The 17,385-nt window shown below is 53.5% G+C and overlaps 1 protein-coding gene across 6 annotated transcripts in view; it reads left to right on the forward strand.

Moving 5' to 3' along the window:
- The window catches only part of FGFR1 (fibroblast growth factor receptor 1), a 59,214-nt gene extending 44,583 nt beyond the window's left edge, over nucleotides 1-14,631 (forward strand). For all 6 annotated transcript variants that reach the window (XM_053578718.1, XM_053578720.1, XM_053578721.1 and 3 more), the window contains 13 exons: nucleotides 1,093-1,216; nucleotides 2,963-3,153; nucleotides 5,085-5,229; nucleotides 7,163-7,359; nucleotides 8,616-8,761; nucleotides 8,966-9,087; nucleotides 9,470-9,580; nucleotides 10,459-10,649; nucleotides 12,208-12,330; nucleotides 12,456-12,526; nucleotides 13,081-13,218; nucleotides 13,381-13,486; nucleotides 13,582-14,631. In XM_053578718.1, coding sequence (XP_053434693.1) covers nucleotides 1,093-1,216; nucleotides 2,963-3,153; nucleotides 5,085-5,229; nucleotides 7,163-7,359; nucleotides 8,616-8,761; nucleotides 8,966-9,087; nucleotides 9,470-9,580; nucleotides 10,459-10,649; nucleotides 12,208-12,330; nucleotides 12,456-12,526; nucleotides 13,081-13,218; nucleotides 13,381-13,486; nucleotides 13,582-13,758 — 1,842 coding nt within the window. In that variant the 3' untranslated portion in view covers nucleotides 13,759-14,631. The remainder of the gene's footprint in view (nucleotides 1-1,092; nucleotides 1,217-2,962; nucleotides 3,154-5,084; nucleotides 5,230-7,162; nucleotides 7,360-8,615; nucleotides 8,762-8,965; nucleotides 9,088-9,469; nucleotides 9,581-10,458; nucleotides 10,650-12,207; nucleotides 12,331-12,455; nucleotides 12,527-13,080; nucleotides 13,219-13,380; nucleotides 13,487-13,581) is intronic.
- Nucleotides 14,632-17,385: the final 2,754 nt, after the last annotated feature.

The raw sequence follows: 17,385 nt of genomic DNA on the forward strand, positions 1-17,385 counted from the left end.
GGGACTACAGGCATCTGCTACCATGCCCAGCAGGTTTTTTGATTTTTAGTAGAGACAGGGTCTCATCCTTGCTCAGACCAGTCCCAAACTCTTGAGCTCAAGCAGTCTACCTGCCTTGGCCTCGCTGGGTTTACAGCCATGACCACTCCATCCTGCAAACTGAGTGATAGACCTGATAGCCTCAGGTCTCAGGTTCCTTTGAGAATGGGTTGAAAACTCTGGCCCTTTTCCTTAGACAAACTACATGGACCACCCTTCTGCATGTCATTTCAGAGGGACTATCGGTCTTCTAAAGTCCAGCTAGAGGCTTCTGGTTAAGAATTTTAGGTTCATTCTTTATAAAACAAAAAACTTCCATGTAAAATCTGTTTTTAAAAGAACCCCTATCTTTCAGAAAGAATAGGGAAACATTCTCATTAATCTGCCAAGCCATATTCAAGGCATTACGCTTCAAATGGTGCGAGACTGTGCCCTGTCCTCAAAAGGCTTCCAGTCTTAACAGGCAGCCACATTTCTGAGCACCCCTCGTAGAAGGAAGGGTGATCAGTGCCTCAGTAGACAGAGTGAAGGGTGAGAAAAGTTTTGACCAGAGATCTGGCTGAAGGAGATGGTTTTTTTTTTTTTTTGGTGGTTTTTGGCTGAGGCTGGGTTTGAATCCACCACCTCCAGCATATGGGACTGGTGCCCTATCCCTTTGAGCCACAGGCGCTGCCCAGGAGATGGTTTTTGAAATGACATGTCAAGGGGACAGAGGGCAAACTCCTAGCAGCAGTGCTGTTTCAGGCTTGGGTATGGCATGGACGGAGTGTGACAGTTAGGAACGTTCCTGATGTATTCAGGAGAGTTGGCCAGAGGCACATTTGTCCAGATCACAGGTGGCCTTGAATTCCTCTGTAAAGACTTTCAGAGTCTTCTTGCCCATCTGCCAGTTTTCCAGAGTGTGAAGGGACTAAGGGTGGGGCACTCCACACCTTGTCCTCCCCAAGGCTGCAGCTTGGGGCTGTGTGCTGCTCTGATTAGGAGGTCAGGTGCCTCAGTGCAGCAACGTTCCCTCCAGACCCCAGTGCAGACCTGTGGTGTGTTTACCCTCAGGTCCGTTATGCCACCTGGAGCATCATAATGGACTCCGTTGTACCCTCGGACAAGGGCAACTACACCTGCATTGTGGAAAATGAGTATGGCAGCATTAACCACACCTACCAGCTCGACGTCGTTGGTAAGACGGCAGAGGCAGCGAGAGTGGCGAGCTTGGAGCTTAGAGAGAGGAGGTTTGGAGAAAACAGCCGCGGGGTCCAGGTTTCTTTAGGATACCATACGACATTTGGCCCTTACTAGCTCTGTCACTTGGAATAGGCCACTCTCCCCCTTGGAGCCTCACTTTTCTTATCTGTAAAATAGAGTTAAGAGGATCAGACAGTGACATGTCCCCAAAGCTGTTTGTCACTATAAAATAGGAGGTGCTATTGCTGGTCCATCCTGAAAAAGGTGGCCGGTGTAGTGATGTTAAATGTGGCTTAGTATTCATGACCAGCCTGGGCGACCTAGCAAGACATCATCTCTTCTCCCCCAAAAAGAAATAGCCAGCTAGGTGTAGTGGCATGAACCTGTAGTCCCAGCTACTTGGGAGGCTGAGGCAGGAGGATCCCTTGAGCCCAGGAGTTCGAGGCTGCAGTGAACTGTTATGACACCACTGTACTCTAGCCGAGGAGACAGAGTGAGACCCTGTCTCCCAAAAGAATAAAAGTGAGCTGGTCATGGTACCTCACTCACACCTGTAATCCTAGCACTCTGGGAGGCCAAGGTGGGTGGATCACCTGAGCTGAGGAGTTCAAGACTAGCCTGAGCAAGAGTGAGACCCTGTCTCTACTAAAAAATAGAAAAATTAACCAGGCATTGTGGAGGGTGCCTATAGCCCTAGCTACTGGAAAGGCTGAGGCAAGAGGATCCCTTGAGCCCAGGAGTTGGAGGTTGCTGTGAGCTGTGATCATAACAGTAGCCATTGCACAGTGAATGCCCGCAATGCCCTGGGGTCTTTAAATACTTCTGCTGCAGCTCCCATGGCACCACTGCAAGGTTGGTATTATCCTTCTAGCTGTCCCAGCTGCATATACAGCTGTTAATGCAGAGCTTCAGATCCTTGTCCACTTGAGGGCACCACAGGAGATGCTAGGAAGAACTCATATTTTTGGGGGTGATTGATACAACCTGTTCCTTTTAGAGGTTCTGAATCTCATTCCCTAGAGATCTTAAGGTGCAGAGTGTCACAGCCAGCGTCTGTCTTGGTCTTGAAGATACGGTGTAAAAAGGAAATTGTGATCCAGGAGGTCTAGGTTAGAGGCTGAGTGTCTGCATTTCTAACAAGTGCCTAGGTGATGGTGGTGCCAGTGTTCCTGGAACACACTTTGGTTTGGGCCGGGGGTGGGGTGGTGGTGTTGCTTTTTGTTTTTGAGACAGAGTTTCACTATGTCGCCCTCAGTAGAGTGTCGTGGCATCATAGCTCACAACTCCTGGGCTCAAGTGATTCTCTGGTCTCAGCCTCCCAACGTCTGGCTATTTTTAGAGACTGAGTCTCACTCCTGCTCAGGCTGGTCTCCAACTCCTGAGCTCAAGTAATCTGCCCATCTCAGCCTACCAGAATGCTAGGATTACAGTCACTAGCCACGGTGCCCAGCCCTGGAACACATGGTGAAGAGCAGGAATCTAGAACTGAGTCTCTGTGGTTTTACTTAAGGATAAGGAGGCTGTGCTGAGGTCCATTAAGGCAAGAGAGAGATTTGCTACACCTGTAAATATGGATGCTTTGCCGTGGGAGGAAGGCTTAGGGCTGAATACAGGTTTCTCTTCTCCTAGCTGGGGCTCAACAGAAGCATTGGGAAGTGCATTGCCCACCACTGGGAAACTTAGGGAGACTGCGGGGGGCCATGGCAGTGCCTCACAAGCCTGTCCTGTCCAATCTTCCCAGAGCGATCCCCACACCGCCCCATCCTGCAAGCGGGGTTGCCTGCCAACAAGACAGTGGCCCTGGGCAGCAATGTGGAGTTCATGTGCAAGGTGTACAGTGATCCCCAGCCTCACATCCAGTGGCTAAAGCACATCGAGGTGAACGGGAGCAAGATTGGTCCCGACAACCTGCCTTATGTCCAGATCCTGAAGGTAATCTTGGCCTCGGTGTCCGGGCCAGCATGCTGGGATGAAGCTGGTGTCTCCAGGGGGCTCAGCTTCCTATGGGCAGGCTCAGTGCCTGGATCAGGGCTCACTCCTTACCCGCCAGGTGCACATGCCATCTTTGCAGTGGTATAAGCCACATTCCCCAGGACTAGTGGCAGAGCACAGAGTGGGGGTGAGCTGGGAGCAGAGGGCTGGGAGCCGGCCCTGCTGGTTTCCAGAGAGCTTCAAAAGCAACCTTACTGGGGATTTGGGGCCCGCTGCTGGCCCCAAATCCAGGAATCCAGAGTGTGGATTCCTGCCTTTTGATTGCCCAAATCCTTTCCAGAAAGCCTTTCCTGGTCTTGGCCCTGCTTTCTGAACTAAGGATCATTCTGGCAGTTGTGGTGAATTGATAAAGGCATGTCTTACATAGAATTGGAAAAACAAATGCCACATATAAATTCTAAGCTGTATGAGGAGTAATGGCATTTTCTTCCTTTTTCCTCTTACTCCCAGACGTTCCCTGTTTGTCTTTCCCTGAATGCTCCATTAATCCAGGGAAGGTAATTGCCTAAATCTCCAATGGGTCTTGCAACAGGAAGTCACCAGAGGCTGGGAGAGTTGTTCACCTCCTTGTCCCAGAGTCAGACTCCACCCTCCCCTGACTTGGCTGTCAGGGGAGCCTGACAGAAAGATTCACTGGCCATCCGTCATCCCTTCACTGCTCGTGCTGAAACTGCTCTGTAGGACATGGCATGGCCACTGTGTCCGTTCACAGCCCCTGCCCCAGTCCTGGCAGAGGGGGTCTAACACAGAACAGTTGAGCCAAAGCAGTGGGATTTTCCCCCCTGATCAAATGCTTTGGACTTTTGCAGTCTATTTGTTTTGTTCTACTAAAAAGGTAAAGATGGTAAATCTCACTGAATGTCTCCCTTGCCTTAACCTTCTGCCCACCTGGAAGGCACATGGGAGCACAGCACAACCACATCTCAGTGTTTGCCCAACTGACGAGCCTGTGTGTCATTGGTTTGTTCCAGCATTCGGGGATTAATAGCTCGGATGCGGAGGTGCTGACCCTGTTCAATGTGACAGAGGCCCAGAGCGGGGAGTATGTGTGTAAGGTTTCCAATTATATTGGTGAAGCTAACCAGTCTGCGTGGCTCACTGTCACCAGACCTGTGGCCAAAGGTAATGGGGAGATGGATGGGACGCTGTGCTGGGAATTGGATGTAGGCCCCAAGCTGCTGGCGCACGAGCCCCGCCAGTCTTTCCCGTTGTCCTACTGTGTTCCTAGTGCCAAGAGCCATGGAAAAATACCTGGCCTGGGAGGCTGGTTTGGTTTGTGTGCTGGCGTCTGCTGGCTCCCTCCGGACCTTTTGTGCGTCCCTTAGCTGTGTGTGTATCTGATCTGTGCGTGGTCTCGTGGGGACACAGTCTTTGCTGCGTCGTGAACGATGCTTCGTATTGGAAGTGTGAGCCGTGGGTAGGAGAATGGGCAGGGCTCCGCCTTACACACCCACATCCAAAGGCTGTGTGTGCGTGTGTGTGCGTGTGTGTGAGGCTGCAGAGCCCTTCCCTCCCTCCTGTGTGTTCCCTCTGACTATCTGTATGTGAAACCAAACAGCCCCTGCCCGCTGGGCCCCATTTCTCCATGCTGTCCGCTGCCCGCATGCTCAGATGGGCCCGTGGCTGTCAGCGTCTGGTGAAGGGTTGTAACCAGCCATCCTCTTCTCAGGTCTGCCGGAGTTCCTCCCTCACCCTCTTCCTCTAACAGGTTTCGCTGCCTGGTGGTTTTTTGTTTGTTCCTTGTGGCAAAGGAGACCCGGGGGAGCATTTCTCCCTTCGGTTCCCCCACTTCTGTCTCCCTCCCTCTCTCCAGGTCCCTGAGAGGTCTCATGCCCTGTGCTTGTCCATTTTGCTTCCATTGTCTCTTCTAGACTGCCGGAGTTAATACCACCGACAAAGAGATGGAAGTGCTTCACTTAAGGAATGTCTCCTTTGAGGACGCTGGGGAGTATACGTGCTTGGCGGGTAACTCTATCGGACTCTCCCACCACTCTGCATGGCTGACCGTTCTGGAAGGTACACTGTACTTCTCCTCTCCATGTCCTGCCCTCGCCGCGGGCACGGGGGGAACATGCATTGTAGAGCTAGGGGAGACACGGAGGGCCGGGGTCCTGCCTGCCATGTGCCCGGTCCTGCTCCGGCTCTGAGGGCTGCATCCTCTTGGCTCACCCAGGAGCTGCCCTAGTTTTTCAGGCACATGGAGGCGGCCTCCTGTGCACCTACCTCTGGTTCTCCCTTGGCCCGTGCAATGCATGCATGGGGAAGGGTTTGACTTGGAGCTGGGGTCTCCACCAAGGACAGGTTCCTTCCGTCTTGGGTCCAGCAGCCTTCCCATACCGAGTTTCTGAATTAGCTGATCCTTTTTTGCCAGTCCCAGAAGTCTCAGAAAGGCCCCCACGCCTCCTCTCCCTGAACAGAGGCCCTCAGCTGAGAGAGCTTGTGGCCCACAAGGGACAGCATGAGCCCAGGCTTCCACACTGCCAGTCTCTGCCTTTGGAGGAGGAGTGGCTCTGCCTGGACAAGTGAACTTGAGCTATTTTCGGTTAAAGCCTGTCCCAGGTGGCCGCTGGAGGGTGACAGCATCCATTTCTCCTCTTTGGCTGTCTGCCTCCTCTACCCCAAGAGGGGTGATCTGCACACTGACCCAGGAAGGAAGGAGCCCGCAGCCTGCTCCGGTGGTGGGCTGGTGACCGCAGGGCTGGGGCTTGCCTCTTTGAGAGTCCTGCATGAGGGTCTGGACGCTGCTCCATCTTCCTGCTGGACCTCCCCTCTGTCCTTCTCCATCTTGCCTGCTCTGTCCTGCTTGCCTGGCAGGCGCCGTGATGCCCCTGCTTGAGGGAGAAGTGTTCTGCTTTTACCGTTATCCCTGTCTCTGTCATGTTTGTGCCCACTGTGTGTCCCCAGTCAGCTGTCTTCACTTCTCAACATTAGAGAAAGGAAAAATCAAGAAACAGAAACACTTCTCCCCACCTGCAGCTCTGCCAGCTCCTTCTAAGGCCTGGGGACATTCTCCTCTGGGCTCAGTCTGAGTCGCACCTCATGCCCCTCAGGGGAGGTTGCGGAGGAGAACTCCTTGGGCTGAGGGACGTCCTGGGAGGCTGGTGCTGTGTGTGCTGGGACGAAGGGAAGGTGGGGCCAAGCTGGAGTGGCTTCTCTGGCAATGGGGAGAATTCTCAATGGAAAGTGAGAAAAGGGAATAGAATAATGCAAAACTCCCCCCGCCCCAACCCCAGTGCATTTCCTTTTTAAGTTTTAGGAGTTAGGGCCTACGAGTAGAATTCTTAAGAATTGCATAACAGTTTATTTTTTTACATCTAGAAGAGTCCAAACATGTTTGGAAATCAGCTTTTCCTGTGGTTTGGCGAAGTGTAAATATTTACCTGTCTGATCCAACAGCGATGACACACGTGTGAGGTGGGGTGAACATACAGTCAGGGCACGGGCAAGTCGCCCCCACTCAGTGAGTGCTACAGTCTCTAGGTGCTGGGGCACACAGAAATGAAAAAAGCCCCCAGGCCTGCCCTCGGACCTCGTGGCCGCTCAGGGACAAAGGACTTGGGAACAGTCCGGCTGTCCCCGTGTGGTAAATGTAGGCACACAGTGCTAAGGCTCTGCCATGTGTCCTCGAGGAGACTGAGAAAGCTGTTCAGAAGTGACTTCCCAGCTGCCCCTTGCAGGGCCCCTGGTACCCGTCTAGTCCAGCCGAGCAAGGAGGCTTAGGAATGAAGGAGGATGGGGCTTGAGGAGCAAGATGGCTATAGTCTGTTCCACTTACGGGGCTTGAGTCATTTTAAGGAAGCCTCTAAGATCTGATTCTCTCAGTGCCAGAATCCCAGTCTCAGGTAGAACCTGGGGTGGGGACAGGAGATAGGTGCTGTTCATCTTAAGGAGTGGGGCCCCTCGGGGACGGCTCTGCAGAGCTGCTAATGTGCTCTTCACACCAACTCAGCCCTGGAGGAGAGGCCGGCAGCGATGGCGTCGCCCCTGTACCTGGAGATCATCATCTACTGCACTGGGGCCTTCCTCATCTCCTGCATGGTGGGCTCCGTCATCATCTGCAAGATGAAGAGCAGCACCAAGAAGAGTGACTTCCACAGCCAGATGGCTGTGCACAAGCTGGCCAAGAGCATCCCCCTACGCAGACAGGTGACAGAAAGTAGATGGGGGGTTTGCACGCTCAGCTCCGCCCTCTCTCCCTGTGCCCTGCCCTCCTGCCTCAGGCTTTGCTTTCCCACTTCTGGGCCAGGCACAGTGCAACATGTTTAAGTGATCCAGAGTCCCTTTCAAGCTGGTCTGGCCTGTGAATCCCCTGTCCATCCCCCTGTGCCCCACTGCAAGTCCCCTGCCCTTTGGCACGTGGACTAGGAGAAAGTCCCATCTGCACTGAATATGCCCCTGTGACATTTGGAGGTACAGAGATGTAGAGGGAGCAAGAGGCCCTGAGCTGGTCCCTAGCTGCTCTTGCCCCCATGTGCTCACCCTGCCCTCGTGAGAGGGAATAGCCTGGAGGTGAAGTCATGTTTAAGAGTGACCACTCAGGCTGGGCTTGATGGCTTGAAATCCTACCACTCTGGGAGGCCGAGGCGGGTGAATCGCCTGAGCTCAGGAGTTTAAGACCAGCCTGAGCAAGCACGAGACCCTATCTCTACTAAAAATAGAAAAACCAGGGTGGCAACTCTGGCTCAAAGGAGTAGGATGCTGGCCCCATATGCCGGAGGTGGCAAGTTCAAACCCAGCCCCAGCCGAAAACTGCAAAAAAAAAAAATTGAAAAACCAGTGGGGCACCTGTAGTCCCAGCTACTAGGGAGGCTAAGGCAGGAGAATTGCTTGAGCTCAGGAGTTTGAGGTTGCTGTGAGCTGTGATGCCACGGCACTCTACCCAGGGTGACAGCTTGAAGCTCTGTCTCAAAAAAAAGAGTGACCATGCATCCAGAACTCTACTAATTGTGAAAGCTGCTTTGGGAGTTAGGAATCCACAAGCTGAGGCAGAATTTTCACAAAGATTTGGGACAAGAACAGAGTTGTTATTGCCATGATGAGTTAGAATGTCAAGCTGGCATAGGCATTAATGGTCCACTCCTTTAACAGTGAATTAGGTGGGTGGCGCCTGTGGCTCAAAGGAGTAAGGCGCTGGCCCCATATGCCAGAGGTGGCAGGTTCAAACCCAGCCCTGGCCAAAAAAAACGCAAAAAAAAACAGTGAGTAAGGTGAAGCCCAAAAAGGCTAGTCGGTGGCGGGAATAGGCCAGTCCTTGGGTCTTCCCAGCACTCTATGTAAGGAAGAATATCAGAGGCACAGAATCATGTCTCTGCCGTTGCCGGAAGGCTCTGGCTCGGTATGTGAGGAGTTGGCTGCTGCCGCCCCCCTCCTTGCTAGAAGGGTGACCCCACTCTTCTCTGTAGGTGTCGGCCGACTCCAGTGCCTCCATGAACTCTGGGGTCCTGCTGGTCCGGCCCTCACGGCTGTCTTCCAGTGGGACCCCCATGCTCGCCGGCGTCTCTGAGTATGAGCTTCCTGAAGACCCTCGCTGGGAGCTGCCTCGGGACAGGTAATGCTGTGAACCTCAGCTCTCTGGGCTGCTTGTTCCCGTGATGGAAGGTGTGAGCCCCAGGGGCTGAAGGCGCATGAAATGCCTCTGAAAGAATCACTGCCACCTCTGCTCTCAGCTGGGTCAAATACAGAGAGGTGGAGGTGGGTGACCTGTCAGGGCTTCCCCAGCCCTCACTTACGCCGTTTTCTGTTTCCCCCAAAGACTGGTCTTAGGCAAACCCCTGGGAGAGGGCTGCTTTGGGCAGGTGGTGTTGGCCGAGGCCATTGGGCTGGACAAGGACAAACCCAACCGCGTGACCAAAGTGGCTGTGAAGATGTTGAAGTGTAAGTGGGGTTTCTGTCCTTTCCCTTTCCAAGCAAACTGTGAGCCTCGGGCCAGCAGGACACCACGTCCTCGGTGCTCCCTAGGAGTGGAGGGGGCGTTCTGTACCCGGCAGCGCTGTGATCTCACTTTGTTCCCCGACATCAACCCGGGCTGTGTCAGGTGTTTATTCTAGAGCCCATCGACTTCCTCACCCTCGTCCCTGCCCACTCACCACCACAAGTGGCAGCAGTGGCTCTATTCAACATGAGTGGGGGAGAATCAGGCCCCAGGGAAAAGCCTCCTCGGCGTGCACCCACCCCCATTTCCCTTAGCCTGTCTCCCTCCTGCCCCTCTCCCTTCCAAAAGTAAGCAAGCCTTATGTTCTCCGGTCTGTGTGTAAAGCCGATGCAACAGAGAAAGACCTGTCAGACCTGATCTCAGAAATGGAGATGATGAAGATGATCGGAAAGCACAAGAACATCATCAACCTGCTGGGAGCCTGCACACAGGACGGTGGGCAGCAGGGCCCTCTCGGCCGCACGGGGGTGGGGGGTGGCAGAGGCTGTTGTGTGCTCCTGGGGCTTAGCTAATGCCCACTGGGGTTCATCTGAGGATGCGGGCAGCTAGATTCACACACACAGTTTGTGGACTGGAACAGGAGCAGGACTGTGGTCTAATTAGGGCTTCTACGCCAACTTTGCTCCAGAACTTTGTGGACTGTGTTGGGAAGAATGATTTCCCTGCCTTTAAAAATTCCCCTGACTCCTTGGGTGGCGCCTGTGGCTCAGTCGGTAAGGTGCCAGCCCCATATACCGAGGGTGGCGGGTTCAAACCCAGCCCCGGCCAAATTGCAACCAAAAAATAGCTGGGCGTTGTGGCGGGTGCCTGTAGTCCCAGCTACTCCGGAGGCTGAGGCAAGAGAATCGCTTAAGCCCAGGAGTTGGAGGTTGGTGTGAGCTGTGTGACGCCACGGCACTCTACCGAGGGCCATAAAGTGAGACTCTGTCTCTACAAAAAAAAAAAAAAAAAAAATTCCCCTGACCCCGCCGGCCCCACATACCAAGGGTGGCGGGTTCAAACCCAGCCCCAGCTGAACTGCAACCAAAAAAATAGCTGGGCATTATGGCAGGCGCCTGTAGTCCCAGCTCCTCAGGAGGCTGAGACAGGAGAATTGCGGAAGCCCAAGACCTAGAGGTTACTATAAGTCCTGTGACATCATGGCACTCTACCTGAAGGTGGTAAAGTGAGACTCTGTCTCTATAGGAAAAAAAAAAAATTCCCCTGACCCCTCAAACAGGAGGCAAAAGGGCTGGTTGGGTGTGGTGTGTCATGGGGGGTGAGTTTCATGGCGGGGTAGCCAAAGCCCTGACGGCCCACCCCGTCCTCCCCAGGTCCGCTGTACGTCATCGTGGAGTACGCCTCCAAGGGCAACCTGCGGGAGTACCTGCAGGCCCGCAGGCCCCCAGGTCTGGAGTATTGCTACAACCCCCGCCACAGTCCGGAGGAGCAGCTATCCTCCAAGGACCTGGTCTCCTGTGCCTACCAAGTGGCCCGAGGCATGGAGTACCTCGCCTCCAAGAAGGTGTGGGACCTGAGAGTCCCCAGTGAAGCCCCTCCCCACACTCAGGCTGAATGACTTTTAATGCTCTGGCGGAGTCAAGGACATATTGGGCACTGATCCCAGGTGCTGTTTGAGACTCACTGGGATACCCAGGAAAACCAATATGGCCCAGTGGCCTTGGGGTCAAACTGGATCAGGCTCATATCTGTCTGTGCCACTTTCTTGTATTTCCTCCAATACAGAGAATGGCACCTGTGTTGTAGCACTGCTGTGGGGATGCAGAGTCATGTCTGGAGGGCCCGGGACAGTTCTGGTGCTCAGTGCAGGGTGGCTTTGTGCTGCGGGGACACAGAGTCATATCTGGAGGGCCCAGGACAGTTCTGGTGCTCTGTGCAGGGTGGCTTTGTGCTGCGGGGACAGAGTCATGTCTGGAGGGCCCGGGACAGTTCTGGTGTTCAGTGCAGGGTGGCTTGGTGCTGCGGGGACAGAGTCATGTCTGGAGGGCCCAGGACAGTTCTGGTGTTCAGTGCAGGGTGGCTTGGTGCTGCGGGGACACAGAGTCATGTCTGGAGGGCCCGGGATAGTTCTGGTGCTCTGTGCAGGGTGGCTTGGTGCTGCGGGGACACAGAGTCATATCTGGAGGGCCCAGGACAGTTCTGGTGCTCTGTGCAGGGTGGCTTTGTGCTGCGGGGACAGAGTCATGTCTGGAGGGCCCGGGACAGTTCTGATGCTCTGTGCAGGGTGGCTTTGTGCTGCGGGGACAGAGTCATGTCTGGAGGGCCCGGGACAGTTCTGGTGTTCAGTGCAGGGTGGCTTGGTGCTGCGGGGACACAGAGTCATGTCTGGAGGGTCCGGGACAGTTCTGGTGTTCTGTGCAGGGTGGCTTTGTGCTGCGGGAACAGGGTCATGTCTGGAGGGCCCAGGACAGTTCTGGTGTTCAGTGCAGGGTGGCTTGGTGCTGCGGGGACACAGAGTCATGTCTGGAGGGCCCGGGATAGTTCTGGTGCTCAGTGTAGGGTGGCTTTGTGCTGCAGGGACACAGAGTCATGTCTGGAGGGCCCGGGACAGTTCTGGTGCTCAGTGTAGGGTGGCTGTGCTGTGGGGACACAGAGTCATGTCTGGAGGGCGCGGGACAGTTCTGGTGCTCAGTGTAGGGTGGCTGTGCTGTGGGGACACAGAGTCATGTCTGGAGGGCGCGGGACAGTTCTGGTGCTCAGTGCAGGGTCACTTTGTTTACTTTCAACACAGTATGAGAGTGCAGAGGCGGGTCATGGGGGTTGGGCCTCTGCACACTGAATAGACACTTAAAAGATGTTAGCCTTTGGGGAGGAGCAGGAAAGGAGGCAAGGAAGTGACTGAAAAGCTGGAGCTGGAAAAGCGCATTTGGCGGGCAGAGCAGTGTGGCCAGGCAGGAGTCCCACGAGGTGGGGACCTGCCAGTGCCTGCTGGGGTGGAGGGCCACCCAGACCCCTGGGTGGGCACATTCCACAGCTGTCAGCCCCTGGAGACTTCCAGCCCCCTTCCCTCACCTACCTTTTGCCCTCCTTTCTCCCACTGTCTCTCCTCAATCCCCCCACAGTGCATACACCGAGACCTGGCTGCCAGGAATGTCCTGGTGACAGAGGACAATGTGATGAAGATTGCAGACTTCGGGCTGGCCCGGGACATTCACCACATCGACTACTATAAAAAGACCACCAATGTAAGTACTGCAGGTGTGCCTCAGACTGTGGGGAGGGTGGTTGAGACCTGGGCACTGCTCCCCAGCACTGTCTTGCCTGTCCCCTTATTTCCCACCTGTGCCATTTTCCCCTGTGCCGCATGCAGGGCCGGCTACCCGTGAAGTGGATGGCTCCTGAAGCGCTGTTTGACAGGATCTACACCCACCAGAGTGATGTGTGAGTTTGGAACAAGCCATTACGGCTGCGCTTGGCGGCTCACACCTGTACTCCTAGCACTAGGGGAGGCCGAGGTCAGAAGAACCCTTGAGCTTGGGAGTTTAAGACCAGCCTGAGCAAGAGCAAGACCCTATCTCTAAAAAATAGAGAAAAAACTAGGCAGGCATTGTGGCAGGCACCTGTAGTCCCAGCTATTTGGGAGGTTGAGGCAGGAGGATCACTTGAACTCAGGATTTGAGATTGTTGTGAACCAGGCTGATAGCATGGCACTCTATCCAGGGAGACAGAGATTCTGTCAAAAAGAAAAGAAAAAGAAACAAGCCATGCCCAGGGATACAGGGGTGGAGAGCCTGCAGCACAGTAGTCCTGTGTGCCCCTCTGGACCGAGGAGAAGAAACAACACGTTGCCCATGTTCACTCACTTTGCTCCCAGAAAGCCTCGTCTGTCCCCCACTGGGCCCCCTGGCACTCCCGTTGGAGTGGAGGATTTGTACCAGGATAGGGGAGACTGAGGAGGAACCCCTAAGACTGCAGGGCTCTGTGTTTATCCACAGGTGGTCTTTTGGGGTGCTTCTGTGGGAGATCTTCACTCTGGGCGGCTCCCCGTATCCTGGCGTGCCCGTGGAGGAGCTTTTCAAGCTGCTGAAGGAGGGTCATCGCATGGACAAGCCCAGTAACTGCACCAATGAACTGTAAGCCCCAGGAGATCCCGGAGGCCCTGAAGCCAGGCCCTAGGGGCACAACAGGCCCACCCAGCAGAGAACTAGACGAGAGGGTGTCCCCCTGGGGGCAGCGGCCTTCCTGGTCATCCCTCTGCTCACGCTCTGGGGTCCTGACTCACACCCCTGCCACAGGTACATGATGATGCGGGACTGCTGGCACGCCGTGCCCTCACAGAGACCCACCTTTAAGCAGCTGGTGGAAGACCTGGACCGCATTGTGGCCTTGACTTCCAACCAGGTAAGGCTGCCTGTCACGTGGGTCCACATTCCTGAGCTGCCCCAACCCAGGAAGGAGGGTGCCCAGCCATTGTTCCTTCCTCTCGCTCATCACAGGAGTATCTGGACCTGTCGATGCCTTTGGACCAGTACTCCCCCAGCTTTCCTGACACCCGAAGCTCCACCTGCTCCTCAGGGGAGGATTCTGTCTTTTCTCATGAGCCATTGCCTGAGGAGCCCTGTCTGCCCCGACACCCACCCCAGCTTGCCAATGGTGGACTCAAACCACGCTGACTCCCACCTATCACACAGTAACCCTCACCCACAACTCCCTACTGGGCCCACTGCCTGTCCCTGCCCCCTTTCCTGCTGGCAGGAGCCGGCTGCCTGCTTGCGGCCTCCCCGTGTGACCCTCGTCCGCCCCACTGAGCTTGCCTCTTCCTCCTCTTCCTCTCAACCTGCTTCAAGGGAGAGGAGCAGAGAAGCAGGTCCTTGCTGATGGACACTTTGTTCCTTCCCAAATGCTGGACCAAGACCCCTCCCTGCCACTGGGTGCTGCCTGCTGGGCAGTGGGGGATGAACTGCATGCAAGGCAGAGCTTCCTGAGCTTTCCTGTGTTGGTTTTCTCGGTTTCACCTTAACCCGTGAGGCCCTTGCATTCTGGTGGCAGGTGCCTTGTCCTCAGGGCCACAGCAGAAAAGAGGTCGACGCTTTGGGCTTTGACTGAAGACCACCTTTCCTCTAGATAGATGGTGCCAGTAGCTTATTAATTCCAATACTAATTTGCTTTGCTGACCAAATACATGGTACCAGAAGATGGTGGGGCAGAGAGGCAGGGAAGCATTGTTGTGGCCCTTGGGCCCAGCCCCGAACTGGGGGCTTTGTACATAGCTATGAAGAAAACACAAAGTGTATAAATCTGAGTATATATTTACATGTCTTTTTAAAAGGGTCGTTACCAGAGATTTACTCATTGGGTAAGATGCTCCTGGTGGCTGGGAGGCATCAGTTGCTATATATTAAAAACAAAGAAAAAAGAAAAAAAAAGGAAAATGTTTTTAAAAGGTCATATATTTTTTGCTACTTTTGCTGTTTTATTTTTTTAAATTATGTTCTAAACCTATTTTCAGTTTAGGTCCCTCAATAAAAATTGCTGCTGCTTCATTTTATATGGGCTGTGTGGGAAGGGAGAAAATGTGCACTGGACAGGAGGGTCACTGCTGGGCATGGGGGCGCTGCATGCTCCCCGCAGTTTCTTTGTAACCTCTTCCTCCTAGGTCCTGTACCTGGACTTCCAGAACCAACCTCTTACCTTGCCGATGCTTTTGGAACGGCAGGAAAAGAAGATGTCTGCATTGTGGGCAGGAACCTCTGTCCCTGTGCCAGAGGTGCTGGGCAGAGAGAGCCAAGGGGCAGCCCTCAACCACAGATATTTCCGCTGAGGAAACTGATGTGGTCGGGCAGGGGCGGGGGCACCTACCTTGGATTGGCCAAAAGGGGGATTAAGAGGAAAACCAAGGATTATTCAACAAGGGTCTGCAGAAACACAAAACTTGTCACCTGGGGCCGGTCTTTCATTCAGGGACCTTGGCTTCATTTTTCCCAACCTACTTTGTTCATAATCTATCTCCACCCCCACTTACTCCCACCATTTTTCCTGTATCCTTGTGACCAGGCCGCATTTGTTGGGACTGTCACAGCTCTTGGCTTCCTAATAGTTCTTCCTTTCCAAACTCCACCCCATCCCTCAGGAAAGGGCAAAAGATTTTCTGAATGTTTTCGTGGTTTTGGCTGCTTGGAAATTGACTTCTGCCACCTGCTGGTTGTCACTGTCCTTACAAGTAGATTCTGGCTTCTCAGTACCTTAACTGCTGAGCTTCTCCCTCAGCCTCGTTTTTTTTTTTTTTTTTTTTTTCTTTTGGCCAGGGCTGGGTTTGAACCCGCCACCTCCTGCATATGGGACCGGCACCCTACTCCTTGAGCCACAGGCGCCGCCCTCAGCCTCGTTTTTTTAAAGCTCACTTTTTTGCTGGATTACTGATGAATGCAAAAGAAAGTTCAGTATGTTTTCATTTCTGTAGAAAAACTTGGATTGCTGCTTTAAATTTTCTTTCTGATGGCCTGGCACAGTGGCTTATGCCTATAATCCCAGCACTCTGGGAGGCCCAAGCAGGTTGATTGCTTGAGCTCAGGAGTTCAAAACCATGCTGAGCAAGAGCAAGACCCTGTCTCTAAAAATACCTGGGTGATATGGTGGATGCCTATATCCCAGCACTCTGGGAGGCTGAGGCAGGTGGATTATCTGAGCTCAGGAGTTGGAGACCAGCCTGAGCAAGAGTGAGACCCCATCTCAAAAATAGCTGGGCATTGTGGTGGGTGCCTGTAGTCCCAGCTACTTGGGAGGCTGAGGCAAGAGAATCACTGAGCCCAAGAGCCCAATTTGAGGTTGCTGTGAGCTATGATGCCATGGCACTCAACCTCCAGAGTGATTGAGACTGTCTCAAAAAAAAAAAAAATTCCTTTCTGAGCTAGGTATTTTTTGGCAGCTGCCGTATTGATCACGGTTGTAAAACTCTATTTCTCTCTGTAAATATGCAACTGTTAACATATTACAGTTTGTGTTTATGTTAAAGGGAGCATAATCTGGTGAGCATGAGCAGAGCCAGGAAATCATTTGCTTCCAGACCATGCGGTGGTGTCATTCCTTGTACAATAGTGATCATAACTTCTGCCTTAGCCCTCCCTTGAACCAACGTTGTGTGAATGGATGGAGAATCTAAAAGGCTTTCTGTGCTCTTGGGAGAGGTGCCAAAGAAATTATAAGGCACTGTCATTGTAACAGTGGTGTCCCTGCTGTTGCTACTCAAATCGTCCATGAATTTCCCCAGAGACCGAGGTGGCTGCCAAATAAAAGATGGTGAAATTGACGTGAGAAAATGAAACGGCCATTTTACTTAGATGACCAGATAGGGTCTCCTGGGGAGAGGAACCAGTTTATCTGATGAAGATGTGTTGTCAAGGCACTGAAGCTGTCTGCTTTCCTGAGGGTTAAAAGATAGGGGCCAGGATCACCATGGCATTAATCAATACTGCCTTTCCATCTTTTCTAATTGCCATAGGCTGGGGATGGTCAGTCCCTTGGCACTGCTGATGTACTGTATTGATCGCAGGTTAAGTAAGATTAACAGCAGAGGAAGCAGGACTTCTTCCTGGGTGGTAATGAAGTCGTTGTGTCCTCCAGCTTCCACTGGGGGGAGCCAGCGGGCTAGAGTCTCAGTTGGTGCTGGGTAATGTGCCCGTCTGCTTAAAGTTACGTGCATATGAGTGGCTAGAAATCTTTAGCCTAGGTTTTAGCATCACAGCACATTGGTTTGATGTCACCAGTCTGACTTGTATGTAATGACTGAAGTACAGAATTAGACATGGCACAGGAGCGGGGCCATAGTGTCAGGTGCCACCAGCTCTTCCCTGTAGCAGCAAAATTCTCTGAGACACAGGCCTAGACAAACATCAGTGTTCTTACAGATGGCCTAAAGTCATACCCAGTGAGATATGACTGGTGCATCTGTAGAGAAGAGTGCAGGGACAGGAAGCCAAGAGCAGCCTCAACAGTCAGCCCAGGAGAAGGAAGGGTAGCAAGAACCCCGCTGTCAGAGGAGACCAGGGCAGGTCCCACTCAGTGAACACAGTAGTATTCAGTGCCACTTCTACTGTGCTGCCTCCCACATGCACGTCTCCGCGGGTAGCAGTGACACGTTTCATGGACATGCTGGTGCCTCTAGTTACTACTCTGGGGGAGCTGGGGCCAGTGTGAGGTGCTCCCAAGAGCCAGTGGTGCACATCAGTGCAGTTCACTCTGCAGTGTGGGGTGAACCCTCGTTGGGAGGTTTAAATCAGCTAAGGTGCAAGTTTAAATCAGCC

This window comes from Nycticebus coucang, chromosome 24 (genome assembly GCF_027406575.1).
Source record: "Nycticebus coucang isolate mNycCou1 chromosome 24, mNycCou1.pri, whole genome shotgun sequence".
Taxonomy (NCBI): domain Eukaryota; kingdom Metazoa; phylum Chordata; class Mammalia; order Primates; family Lorisidae; genus Nycticebus; species Nycticebus coucang.